Raw genomic sequence first — 14,224 nt, forward strand, 5'->3', positions numbered from 1 at the left:
AAGAAGAAATCTGGAATGGCAGATATTAATGCCATGGTTCTGCAACATTTCAAAGAAATGTCAAGTACGAACGCTATCATACATGACGGAACTATCAGGCTTTGGGGCATACAAGTGAAGGCTCAAATTGATCTTGACGACCGTCTTAACTTCAGAGCTTCTGACTCGTGGGTATGGAGATTCAAGCAGCGGAATCGTACCGTTTCTCGTTCCGTGACGCATAAAGTGAGTAAGAACTTCGCATCAAAGAGACAGCGGTGAAGCAGAAATCAGACAGCTTCGTGTCGAAGATGAAGCAGTTGTTCGTCGATCGTGGCTTCACTCCTCGCTAGATCCTCAACACTGATCAAAGTCGATTTAAAAAAAAAAAGAGATTCACTCCAGACGAAACCAGCATTTCAAAAGGAGGGGGGAGAGAAATTTTATGCCACAGTAGGATCAGAAGCTGCGGCGACGTACTCCTACGTGATTATGCCAGTCATTTCCATGGACGGACAAATCTCCTCTCCAATGTATTTTCTGTCAGCCGATTCACAGAAAATGTTCCCTAAAAATAAACCTGCTGACTCATATAACATCAAATCGTATGCTTCTGATTCCGCGAATATGCGGAAGGCAGATATGAAGGATATGCTTTCGCAAATATTTTCGCCCAGAATTTCTTCATTGCATGAAGATCGATATTCATGTTTGCAATTAAGATGCACAACATCTGAATATCTCGTTTGCAATGCAGTGACTTCAAAAACAACTCCATTTTAACCTTTAATTATGCACATTGAGTCACTTCGCACAGCCTGTCATCACAGTCTAGTATATACAGTCAGATCGCTACTATCGCCTCATTATCGCAGATCTCTCTCCTAGCAGACGAGAAAATATGTTACACTTTCGTTGTCGTGTTCTTTTGGAAAAATTAACACCTTGCTTCCATTATTGACATATTAAATGCATAAAGTTAATTTATTATTATAATGAAGTATATTAAATTCCACCATAAACTCGAAGATACCTGCAAGAAATAGGTTAATATTATTTTTTTTTGTTGAAAACGAACTGAAATTTGCTATAATCGCTTCACTCATTCAAGATTATAGCGATGATTAACTATGAAACCAATAAATATTAATTTGCATTTCCCTTTACAACAATAATAATGTAAATATGAATTAATCGAGTAACTCACGTGTACCGGTACTTGTAGTGTAGGCTTACGTAGTTAACAAAGTGGGATGAGGTTAAGCAATAATAATCACACCAGAATTGGAAATAAAACGTGATCAATAAATTTTATTGTAACAGACTTTTTCTACGTCTCTAATAAAGTAACAAATAAAAATAACAACAAAATTAACAGCTATAATTAAAAACATATCCTTTGAAAAAAAAAAGTAGGCCTAAGCAATAATAATCCCACCAGAATTGAAAATAAAACGTGATCAATAAATTTCATTAAAACAAACTTAATTTTTCTACGTCTCTAGTAAAATATTATTATTCCAATTATTGTATTTTAGCCATTAACATTTTCATTACAACCAATAACGAACATTTCACAAGCATCAATGTGAAATACGCAACGAGCTAGCACTCGATGGAAATACGACACAGTCCAAAGTCGACCGTGGACAGTCTATTGTTTCTAGTTGCTAACCGCTTGGAGCGCTTTATCACGAGATTTGCAAAAAATCACCTCAAGCTTCGCGACTGTATATAGTAGACTGTGCTGTGCTGTCATGTTAAATTTAAAGTTCCATAACTTTTATCTCTATGGAGCTCAGGCGGAAAAATTTCACCTGCTGACATACTTTTGCCTCCTCTTTCAAAAAATATACGGCATAACCGCCTTTTCAATTCACCATGATAGAAGGTTCCCTTGTGAGGATCCAACTCAAGACATTCAGAGTAAGCTGCATTATATTATGGAGAACATTCCAATGAAGACACACAAGTCGTTCATGCATTAAATAGTGAATATTGAGCTGCATTTAACAACGGCAAAATCCCTGACTTCAGAAAATTGGTATGACAATCTGCAATTCATAAAGACCAGTTAAGGACATAGTTTCAACAAGGTTTCATAGGCCCTTTTTCCGGAGAATGCATAAATCGACTGTCCATAATTTGTTATACGCAGAAATTTTCGTTGTGAAATTTTGAACAGTAATGCTGGAAAACCTCCATTACTTATTGAACACGTTCATACATGAATAACTTCCCTCCAAGACTGGATTTTCAATCAGTGTCTCGAGTTCCACTGAAAAATAATAATGTTAAGAATGTCAGAAACTTATTTCCATATGCAAAAGAAGAAAGCCGCTCATTTTGTGAGTATCTTTTCCAAGCTTCTGAGACTATGGAAGATGAAGAGTAGAGTGAAAGTGATGACAGAGATGAGGAGGGAAATCGTCTGGAAAATGTGGATGTGTAATGAACGAAAATAATGTCCTAAATCGTTTGAAAAAAAAGTTGTTCATACTCAACATGTTCATGATGTGTTACCTTGCTCGATAAACTTCTATTCCTTATTTTGTTTTGAAAACATATTCAACTTTTAAAAAGTTCGTGGTTTATTATTTTGTGTGGAATAAATGTAACAAGTTCTAGATATTCATGATTCGTTATTTGCTATGTTATGTGTAAAATATGTCAAGTTCTAAATGTTCTGTATGTTATATAAAATATAAATAATAATAATAACAAATATTTACGAAGACTACACACGGCTTATATTTATTTCTGATTTGAAAGTACGTTATACATTATTAATTGACATACTGAATATTTCACTAATGTTAACTTCACGAAAACGTTTGAATGGAGCCGCCATTTTCAGTTGACTGCCTATGTTGTAAACAAATGACGACCGCAAAGCATACATTATATTACAGTAAAGAATTTCCAGTTTGAAATGTTGGCAAACAAATGGTAGGAAGGTGATAAAAACAGGAGAAAATATACAGAGATTAGAAGAAATAAAGTACTCTAATACAATATAATAGATATTAATTGACTTACTAAAATTCTATTTCACTAATGTTACTTTCACCAAAATGTTTGAACGGAGCCATCATTTTCAGTCGACTATCTTTGCGGGAAACACATTACGATCGCAAAGCATGTTTTATAGTACAGTAAAGAATTTACAGTTTGAAATGTTGGCAAACAAGGAAACAAATGCTAGAGTAGTGATAAAAAAAAACAAATGCTAGGAAAGCGATAAAATTGTGGGATAAGCAGCCATGATTGGTTGAAAGACGTCCTTTCGTACCGTTTTATTGGTCAAAAGTAGTGTGACGTAGTAAAAGTGTAATAATCACCATGAGCTAATGGTCTGTCAAATATTTTCCTACTGGGTACCGTGTGATGTTCCAAGGAAATTCTTCAACCAGGTAATAGCCAACATTAATACAGTCAGCTAGACAAAGGGACAAACTTGCAACCATTTCTGCTGGTCTAAAGCATAGCATTAATTTTGGCCCTCGGCTGTACAATGCTTTAAGTAAATTACACCCAGAACTTCCAACATGTAACTCACTAACATATAACAACAAAATTAGAAACGTGTTAATATCTTCAATTTTATTAAATATATATATATATATATATATATATATATATATAGTCCTACTTTTCACGTGCGATATTATTCTTCTCTAGTGTTAATATTATATTATATAATTCCATTGCCGCTGTAATTTAAATTTTAGTTCCTGTTTTATTTTACTTATTTATTTTTATTATTAATATTTTTTTATTTTCTATATTTCTCTTATATTAATATTGTATTATATAATTTCTGTAACTGTAATTTTAATTCTATTTGCTATTTTATTTTATTTTATATTCTCTTATAGGCCTATTAATATTATATCTGAACTGCGACCGAACACGAGCGCTGCTCATTCGGCCTCAAATTTTGTTAATACTACTGTATCTCCTGTTTTATATTGTTTGTATTGTATTATTTTATTTTATTTCTATTTCTCTTGTTTGTTTGCAATTATATTCTGTATTTTGTATATTTAAATTTAAATAAATAAAATAAATAAATTTCCATTTTGATATGACTGTCATTTGATCTTCACACTCAGCAAAATGCAGATATAGCAAACAAAAGAAGGTTGAACTATGTAGGGATTTACAACAGAAGTTAGTTATCACCTACGACAGGCCTGGACAATTTGTGTATCCCTCGGAATTAAGCAAGTACTACGACGGGGAAGAATGTGGATTCGGATGGCTTCCATCCGTGTGCTTACGTGAATGATATTTTAAACTTTTCGAATGTGAATAACATTTCTCGCAGAAGTCGCACTTGTATGGCTTTTCGACAGAGTGGGTACGAACATGATTTCTTAGAGTTCCCGACTGTGAGAAGCATTTCTTACAGATATCGCACTTGAATGACTTCTCGCCAGTATGACTTCGCATATGCACTTTCAGAGTTCCCGATTCAGAAAAACATTTCCCACAGACATCGCATCTGAACGGCTTCTGACCTGTGTGTTTGCGTACATGCGTTCTTAAATTCCCGGAACTTGAAAAACATTTCCCACAATATTCGTATTTGAATGGTCTCTCACCAGTGTGAATACGAATATGAGATTTCAAAGTCCCAGACTGCGAAAAAGAGTTCAGACAGATGTTGCATTTGAATGGCTTTACACCTTTGTGCATGCGCACGTGAGCTTTCAAGTGATTAGATTGCGAGAAACATTTCTCACAAATCCCGCATTTGAACGGATTATTTCCCGTATGGGTGCGTTCGTGAGCTTTGAGAGTTCCAGCCTCAGAGTAACTCTTTCCGCAGATACTGCATTTGAATGGCTTTTCACCAGTGTGCGTGCGGATGTGACTTTTACGAGCTCCAGTTTCTGAGAAGCATTTCCCACAAATGTGACATTTGAACGGCTTTTCACCAGTGTGAGTACGTAAATGAGTTTTTAGATTTGCTGAATATGAAAAACACTTCCTACAGATGTCGCACTTGAACGTCCTGTTGCTTGTGTGTGCTCGGGAATGTATGCTGAATCTTTGGAGATCCCAGAAGACTTGGCCACAGATATCCCATATAAATGGGCCATGCGCTTTGTCATTGGGCTCTCATTGGAAGTTGTTATTCTTTCTCGGCACACGGTGATCTGAATTTTCAGAGTCTGGATTCTCTGAAGAAGTACAATTATCAGGAATTTTCTCCTCCATATGCGGCGATTCATTCCCATCACCAGTGAAAATGCTGTAATCAAAAATCTACATTAACGAAAATTCTGACCCTCGTAACAGCAATACATTCACAAGTCTGTCTCCGTGAAGTTCACATTCTAATCATCCATTATTGATTAACGTTTTTTAAAATAGTTAGTCACCTGTGGGTGCCATACTTCAGCACTACTTATAAACTAGGATTAAACATTAATAAAACTAACATAATTCAATTTAAAATCACTTCAAATTTCATCTCTGAAACATTGGACACAACTATCAAAAATATACCTCTACTAGAAACATCAACAACCAAATTTATTGGTTTGCATATTAATAATACAATAATTTGGAAAAATCATATCAAAGAAATAACCCCCAAACTTAGCTCAGCAATGCTTCATAATTAGGTCGTTACAACAATTTTTAAACAGCAGTATCTTAAAGACAATATATGTTGCCTATTTTCATTCCATTATGTCCTACGGAATAATATTTTGGGGAAATTCTGCAGATAGTAAAAATATATTATTACAAAAAAGAGTCATTAGAATAATAGTTGGAGCAAAGGCTAGAGAATCATGGAGATTATTTTTAAAAAAATTAGAGATTCTAACCTTAACAAATCAATACATATGCTCTATAATAAATTTCCTCTTATGTAATAAAGAAAATTTTCCAACTAATTCAGCCATACATAGTATAAATACCCGCAGAAAGAATGATTTTCATACGCCATCATCAAATTTATCGTGCTATCAAAGGGAAGTACGTTACATGGCGATAAAAATGTTCAATAGTCTTCCTGAAGACATTAAGAATCATAGCCAAAACCCTGCATTATTTAAGGTAAAACTAAAAAATTACTTTATATCGCACACTTTCTATTCTGTAGATGAATTCTTGACATTTCACAGTACTGCGTAAATATTTTAATACTATTAAATGGTAAACATATTACATTGTATAAAATATTATTGTTATTAAGGTATTAATTCTGTACATATTTCATATTTGCATTTTATATGTATTGCATTTATATTTAAACGTAAGAATTGGACATGTTCTTTATTCTATGCTATAAAGCAAATGTAAGAATATTATGGAACGAATAAATCCATCGATCTATCTAGCACTACTTATACAGTTACGGTATTTTACAGCAGTGGTATTCAACCTCTTTTGCTAGCGTATCCCAAAATATATTTCTAATTACGAACTGTGTTATAATTATATAAGAGTCAACAAAAGACTATGATTATTGATGTACAAAAAATAAATTATTATTATTATCATCATCATCATCATCATCATCATCATCATCATTTAGTAGTTATTGATGCAATAGTAATAGTATTGACTTAGGTAAAATTATATGCAAGCAAGGAAAATCAGGAGTTGATATTGCAAAAGAAACTACAATATAATGCAATAATTATAAACGAGTAGCTATAATAAAATTAATATGTCAGAATTTTTACATTAGAAATCAGTGGGATGTGTACCCCTTGAGATAACCCTGTGTATCCCTAGGGGTACGTGCGCCATAGATTGAAAACCACTTTTCTACAGAATATAGTTTTATATTACAGATTTGAGCTGGCTAAATGGGATCAGTATGCACAGTATTATATTTTAAGATGAAAGAATAGATAGAAGAAGAGCAGTTTGCCACACAATAAAAACAAACGAAATTTCAAGCTCTTTTTCAATAGAGTGAGAGAAAAGTGACCAGTTACGCAATACTGTATATTTACAAAATATTGATCAAATTCTTAAATGTTACGCACGACAGAATTTCGTTGAGTCATTCAGATGAGATGTTTATGAGAAAACATTTTGAATATAATAAAATTCCAAAGTCCTAGCAGAGTGTTACCTTAACTGCAACTAATGAAATTTGATGTGTGTGATAATATTATTTTCTCATAGAGATAGTGACTGAAAATCTGTGTATTTCAGATAGACGAAAAGGCTTTCTAACATAGTATGTAAAAACATTTCACTGTGAATTTTCATGTTGTAGAGTCTATGCGTCCTATCATGCTGATATGCAGTGAATGAAATATCATATTTACGCGATTGTAAAGCTGGGTCCACACTATATAACAAAACAATGTTATATAACTTGTTGTAGAAACGGGAAGAAAATGTTATATAACATGAGTTTTTTGTGTTATATAGCAAGTTATATCACAGTCTACTATATACAGTCGCGAAATTGAGGTGTTTTTTTGCAAATCTCGTGATAAAGCGCTCCAAGCGGTTAGCAACTAGAAACAATAGACTGTCCATGGTCGACTTTGGACTGTGTCGTATTTCTATCGAGTGCTAGCTCGTTGCGTATTTCACATTGATGCTTGTGAAATGTTCGTTATTGGTTATAATGAAAATGTTAATGGCTAAAATATAATAATTGGAATAATAATATGGGACAAGGAGGAGACGTTTGTAGTGCTATAAATTGTAGCAACAGTAAGAGAAAGAGGCCAGAGTTATCCTTTTTCCGATTTCCGAAAGATTTAGAAAGGTTCCTGGGTTTCCACAAGAATGCTGTGCAGAAACAAAACTCTTAATTTGAAGTTCTTTGTGACTGTTAGAATACATTATATCCTTAAATTTCACAATGAAATGTTTCAGTCTAACCGAAAGGACATTAGATACCGGTCAAAGTTCTGTCACTTAGGCTGCTAAATTTCCAGAGAAATAAAGGTTAGGTCTACTTTTTTTTCAGAGGATATATTTTTAATTGTAGCTATTAATTTTGTTATTATTTTTATGTGTTATTTTACTAAAGACGTAGAAAAATTAAATTTGTTTTAATGAACTTCACTGATCACGTTTTATTTTCAATTCTGGTGGGATTATTATTGCTTAGGCCTAATTTTTTCTTCAAAGGATATGTTTTTAATTATAGCTGTTAATTTTGTTGTTATTTTTATTTGTTGCTTTACTAGAGACGTAGAAAAAGTCTGTTACAATAAAATGTATTAATCACGTTTTATTTCCAATTCTGGTGTGATTATTATTGCTTAACCTCATCCCACTTTGTTAACTACGTAAGCCTACACTACAAGTACCGGTACACGTAAGTTAGTCCATTAATTCATATTTCCATTATTATTGTTGTAAAGAGAAATGCAAATTAATGTTTATTGGTTTCATAGTTAATTATCGCTATAATCTTGAATGAGTGAAGCTATTATAGTAAATTTCAGTTCGTTTTGCACAAACAAAAATTATATTAACTTATTTCTTGCAGGTATCTTCGAGTTTATGGTGGAATTTAATATACTTCATTAAAATAATAAATTAACTTTATGCATTTAATATTTCAATAATGGAAGGAAGGTGTTAATTTTTCCAAAAGAACACGACAACGAAAGTGTAACATATTTTGTCGGCTGCTAGGAGAGAGATCTGCGATGATGAGGCGATAGTAGCGATCCTAGTGGTGGGCAACTACCCCTGTTTGCATTTTTACTACATATTGAGCTTCGCGACTGTATATAGTAGACTGTGGTTATATGTTATCCATCGGGTGTCGGTAAAGATCAAAGGATGTTATATAACATATTTGCGCATCATGTAACTTGTTATAAAACACACCCGCTACACAAAAAAGTACGAGCTGAGTCTTGCTGAACTCGTGACGTCATGTGTTTTGCATACTGCGTAGTATCTTGTACGCATTGTCTGTGCACTTGGCGTGATTATTCATTTGTGTTCCGAAGTCAACTGGCATAATGTAGTGAAACAAGACTGCAACTTATGATTTAATTGAGCTGTACAGAGAAAAACGGGCATTATGGGATCCGCGACTGATATGGGCTACAAAGACAAATAAAAAGCACGATGCATGGGTTGGATTGGGTGTTAATATGAAAATGGATGTGCAAGAGGTTGAAAAGAAAATGGGAATTCTTATTGGTCAGTGCCAGATAGAATTAAAGAAAGGGAAAAGTGGATATGGAGTAAATGCTCACTACAAATCAAAATGGGTGTACTTCAAGATGCTCTTGCTTTTAAGAGACAAAATGGGTCATTGATAGCTTCATATACTCTGGCACAATCTTGGATATGCTCTGCTTGGAGAATTTGAACAAACAGCTTAAAATTTTGTAGGAATCTCCACTTGGAAGAAATCTTAAAGTAACGGTTTCTCTCGCCAGTATTGCATCTCGAAATGAAGTGTCTTTCTTACTTATCTTATGTCCGATTACGTTTATAAGATATTCAAAATCAGAACTGATCATTCTGGCAAGTTTATGAAACTTCCATCACAACCAAGTTCTTCTGCCAAGGAATCACTAGCATCTCTCTCAAGATCTGCTAAAAGGCTACTTCTACTTTATTGTTTTATAGCTTGTAATGATTGTCTCACCCAACATTTTCGTTTACAAGGCCTACTACTTCCTGCCAGAATCACACAAGCAGCAGCAGCAAGAACTACATCACCTGCCGTCGACACCATTTTCAAACGTGACATTTATTTCATTTATCGAGTTATATAATTTGTTACAAGAATTCTATTTTGATACCAACACAAATATAACATATCGCAAGTTAAAGAAACATGTTGCATACAAAGTTTGTTATATGACGTGTTTTGTTATATAGTGTGGACCCAGCTTAACACACACTTATTTTTTAATTTTGTGTTGAAAACTGGGGTGCGTATTATATTCAGACTCATATTTTGACATTAGAACACTCAATTTATGCTGCGAGATATGAATTTTCCTGTCTCCTGTGCAATTAACACCGTTTCATGTCATTTTTGACACATGGCTTAGTAACACTTCTTCCTTTCGTATGAATTGTTATATATATACACAACTTTAAACAATCACGTTTCTTTAAATAAACAAACAATAAAATTATGAAATAGTGACATGACATTAGTCATTCTCAATCAATTTTATGACGTCTACCCAGACCTGTCGATTCGAATTTCCAATTCGTTACCTGCCTTGATAACGTAATTTCACTCACACAGTGTGTCACACTGGTCAGTGGTTTTTTGTCTGGATTTTTGCAAGTTGTGGGAATTATATTCCAGTAAATATAATTAAATATGGTATCAAAGATACGAATTGTGTATATTTATACGAACTAATTACGACTAGAATAGTCAGCGTTGGTTGAAACCAGAACTGCGGTGGAAAAACGTAATTGTGATTAATAATTTTAGTTTTCAAACTCAGTATTAAGGTAGGACAGGTTGAATACATATTGAAACTATATCGGTAATAAGTGTTTCTCAAGAGAGCGAAATATCAAGAACAATGCACGCCATCACACGAACTATTGAAATGAGATGTATAAAAAAATATTTTACATAACCTCAAGTGACAGAAAAGAAAAACACTAAACCGGAATATAGGTCTACCTAAGACAAACAAAATGTAATGTGTTAAAAATGTATTTAGTATTTATTTAACCTGGTAGAGATAAGGCCGTCAGGCCTTCTCTGCCCCTCTACCAGGAGATTCCAACTATAATATGAAGAATACAATTACAATTAGTATTAGATTTACAGTTACAAATAAAACTACAATTAGTATTAAATTTACAATTACAATAAAAATCAAAGTACGAAAAGATTACCTGACTAATTAAAGCTAGATAATTTATCATAGAAAAACAAAGAATATTTTATATTTACTGAATTACAAATTAAACCTAGAATAATAAAATTGTATAGTGGTGAAATTACTGGATATTGAAATATTTTGTGATAGATTAAGGAAACTATTTACAAGAAATCAATTACTGACCAAGTGCCTAGTAAGTTTGCGTTTGAATTCAATTTTATTTCGACAGTCCCTGATGCTAGCAGGTAGCGAATTCCAGAATCTTGGCAGGGCTATTGTGTCCCAGAAGGAGTAAAATTTAAGAATCAAGTCACCGTAAATTTAATAAAAAATTATTCTACCGCGCAGATTGTTTCTCCCCCGGTTTTGGCGCCGTAATTAGTCAAGTACTGAGGAGTACTATGTCTGAAAAGAATTTTCCCTTGACGGTGAATTCAAGCGGCTTTCAGCCCTGTGCTTACGTGCATGATATTTTAAACCTTTTGATTGTGTGTAACTTTTCTCACAAATATTGCATTTGAATAAGTTTTCTCCCGTGTGTCGGCGCATATGCACTTTCAAAGTTCCTGATTCCGCAAAACATTTTCCACAGACATCGCACTTGAATGGCTTATGACCCGTGTGCTTACGTACATGCGTTTTTAGATTTCCCGAACACGAAAAGGATTTCCCGCAATATTCGCATTTGAATGGCCTTTCACCAGTGTGAACACGAACGTGAGACTTCAATTGCATATAAATGAATCATGGTGTTTGTCACTCGGGGACTCCTTTTCTCTCGGCAACTCGACGTAAATCTGGTGATCTGTTGAATTTTCAGAGGCTGCGTTTTCTGTTGAAATACAAATATCTGACTGCACCTGCGACGATTCTGTCCCATCACTAGTGAAAATGCTGTAATCAGAATTCTACATTAACGAAAATTGTGACCCTCATAACAGCTAAAAGCTAAACATTAAATTCCAGAACTACGTAATAATTTCTCGCAGAGTAAGTTTCCGAATTTGAATGCTTTTGCATGGGCAGGCATTACGCTGATCTCAGTTCACACAAAAGTCAAAGCAGTAAAATAAATAAACATCGTATATATTTGGATATAATTAGAAAGTCCAGTTTATATCACATTTTATTTAAGACTGAAAGATGAACAGGAAATACCAACACTTGTCTCAAGACAACTGAGAATGGAGATAATGAATGTTCTTTTTAATGCCCGTAACACACTTGAAGAGTTTTCGCTAGCGAGAAATGTGTTGCGAGAAAGAGGCGAAGAGCCTTCCTCCACACACTTGGCCAGTTCTCGCTATCACAGATCACACCTCGCTATGATCAGCTATGCACTCCCTTCATGCAGAAAGCATTTTTCTGATTATAGTAATCACTCGTTGGGGGAAATATTATAGGTTATGTATTTACGTATATTGTCGTACTTAAATATATAACCTGTAAGTATATTGTCGTACTTTACAAATTACGTACGAACGCTATGTTGAATCTGAGAATTCAGATGATAAGGAAATGGAGTTACATGAATATATTTTGTTCATAAAAAGAAGTAGGCCTAAAATTAAAGCCAGAAATATCTGAAAATCACATTGTATCTTACGAAAATAAGGACGAGTTTTGGATACTGTTTTTGATTTGAATGATGATACGTTTAGGCGTTATTTTAGGTTGAATGGACTATAGTTTTTTTGCCATTCATGATATGATAGAGGATTCTTTGCTATATTCTGATTAAAATTACGTAAACTGTTAAGACATATAGATACATTATTTCAAATATTTAATCAGTACTATTAAATCTCATCAAAATAAAACATAACCCTATTTATTTTCAGATAATCTGATATTTGTCTCCAGATTTCTTCTGTAAGTTTCGTGTTTTTATAGTTTTCATCCCGTGTATCATATAAATAGGCCTACGGGTGACATCGTACAAGTTCGATAAGTTTCTGACTGCAATTATCAGCCATCTTTCCTCATTTTCAAATAAAAACAATACAATTCATCGCCACCTGTGATATCTTTTTCTACATTCAATCGTCATAAAGAGTATAAATGTCAAACGTCTTTCATAAATGTGTCAAGAAAATTCGCTGAGCTACCGATTCCAGCGAGAAACTCGCGCGAGGTTTTTGCCTCGAACGAGAATCTCTTCCAGTGTGTGGACGTCCATTTGAATCCATGTTATCAATTTTTTAATTTTTTTCGCAACACATTTCTCGCTGGCGAAAACTCTGCAAGTGTGTTATACGGGCCTAACTAATGCAATGTTTCTGGCAATGAACCTCTTAACTCACTTGATCTCCAATATTTCTCCCAGAAAGAGCTGAACATCACTGAAATGGTTCTGATGGATTTTTTCCTAAAGACTGCGCAGGAATAAAAGTGATGAAGAAATAATTCTGAATGAATTGAAGTGTTATGACCAGGCCCCGGGTTTTGATGACAAAGATATACCTAAAAAAATTATCTATAAAATGACCTAAAATCAATAAAATGATCTAAAAAATGACTTAAAAAGTTTTGTGTTCAGTTTAGGGAATTGGCAGTACAACACAGTTCTTACTTCTGTAACGCCAGAATTGAAACTAAAAACTAATATTAATTTAAACTTGTGAATTTGTATTTTTATTTTTATTTTAGTATCAACATCTTACGTTATTTAGTGTCTGAATGAGATTAAGGTGATAATGCCAGTCAAATGAGTCCGGGTTTCAGCACCGAAAGTTACCCAGCATTTGCTCATATTAGGTTGAGGGAAAACCACTGAAAAAACCTCAACGAGGTGACTTGCCCCGACCGAGAATCGAACCCGGGCCACCTGATTTCGCGAGCAGACGCGCTAACCTTTACTCCACCGATGTAGACGTGAATTTGTATGTTCTAGGAAAGAGCATGTATAGAAAATATTACGTTATTGCTGTAGATAACCACCAGCATGCACTGGTTCTCGAAAGTTAGTAATCGTTATTTATCCATTTCGACTTCACAATGTCTGAATAGGTTAAGTATTCATAAATATACAATTATTAACATTTTCTGAGAGAATGTTAGGGATATATTATTTACATTTTTATTTTATTCACGAAATAGTCCTAATAAATGTCACTCGAGGTCTGAGATAACCCAAATAAATCCACTCGCTTCAATCGTGGATTTATTGGCAAGTCTCAGACATCTTGTGACATTACTATGGACAAATCCTCCTGATTTACTTCGAAATTATTTTATCACATTTCAAAAGTAAGTACAATTCGGGAATCCATTCTCAACAGATTGTAGGTGTATCCTTTTCTAACAATTGGGCCCGCAATAAGCATCATGCAAATAACTTGAACATTATTATTAACAAACAAATGCGACATAATGAATTAAAACAAAAACAAGGTTAATATTGAATAGTTAACTTTTCATAC

General features: G+C 33.8%; 2 protein-coding genes across 5 annotated transcripts in view; both read right to left on the minus strand.

Moving 5' to 3' along the window:
- Positions 1-3,636: 3,636 nt before the first annotated feature.
- Positions 3,637-5,106, minus strand: LOC138693369 (zinc finger protein 782-like; the record flags this gene model as incomplete). The annotated part of the gene is made up of 1 exon (XM_069817289.1): positions 3,637-5,106. A coding segment is annotated over one exon (894 nt), but the record flags the coding sequence as incomplete, so codon positions are not given.
- Positions 5,012-14,224, minus strand: part of LOC138693491 (uncharacterized) — a 64,380-nt gene continuing 55,167 nt past the window's right edge. For 3 of the 4 annotated variants that reach the window (XM_069817496.1, XM_069817494.1, XM_069817495.1), the window contains one exon: positions 9,109-11,696. In XM_069817496.1, coding sequence (XP_069673597.1) covers positions 11,528-11,696 — 169 coding nt within the window. In that variant the 3' untranslated portion in view covers positions 9,109-11,527. Of the gene's footprint in view, positions 5,240-9,108; positions 11,697-14,224 lie in introns of those variants that run through there. The other variant, XM_069817497.1, reaches the window with a different exon arrangement.

The sequence above is a fragment of the Periplaneta americana genome, chromosome 17 (genome assembly GCF_040183065.1).
Source record: "Periplaneta americana isolate PAMFEO1 chromosome 17, P.americana_PAMFEO1_priV1, whole genome shotgun sequence".
NCBI classification, from domain to species: domain Eukaryota; kingdom Metazoa; phylum Arthropoda; class Insecta; order Blattodea; family Blattidae; genus Periplaneta; species Periplaneta americana.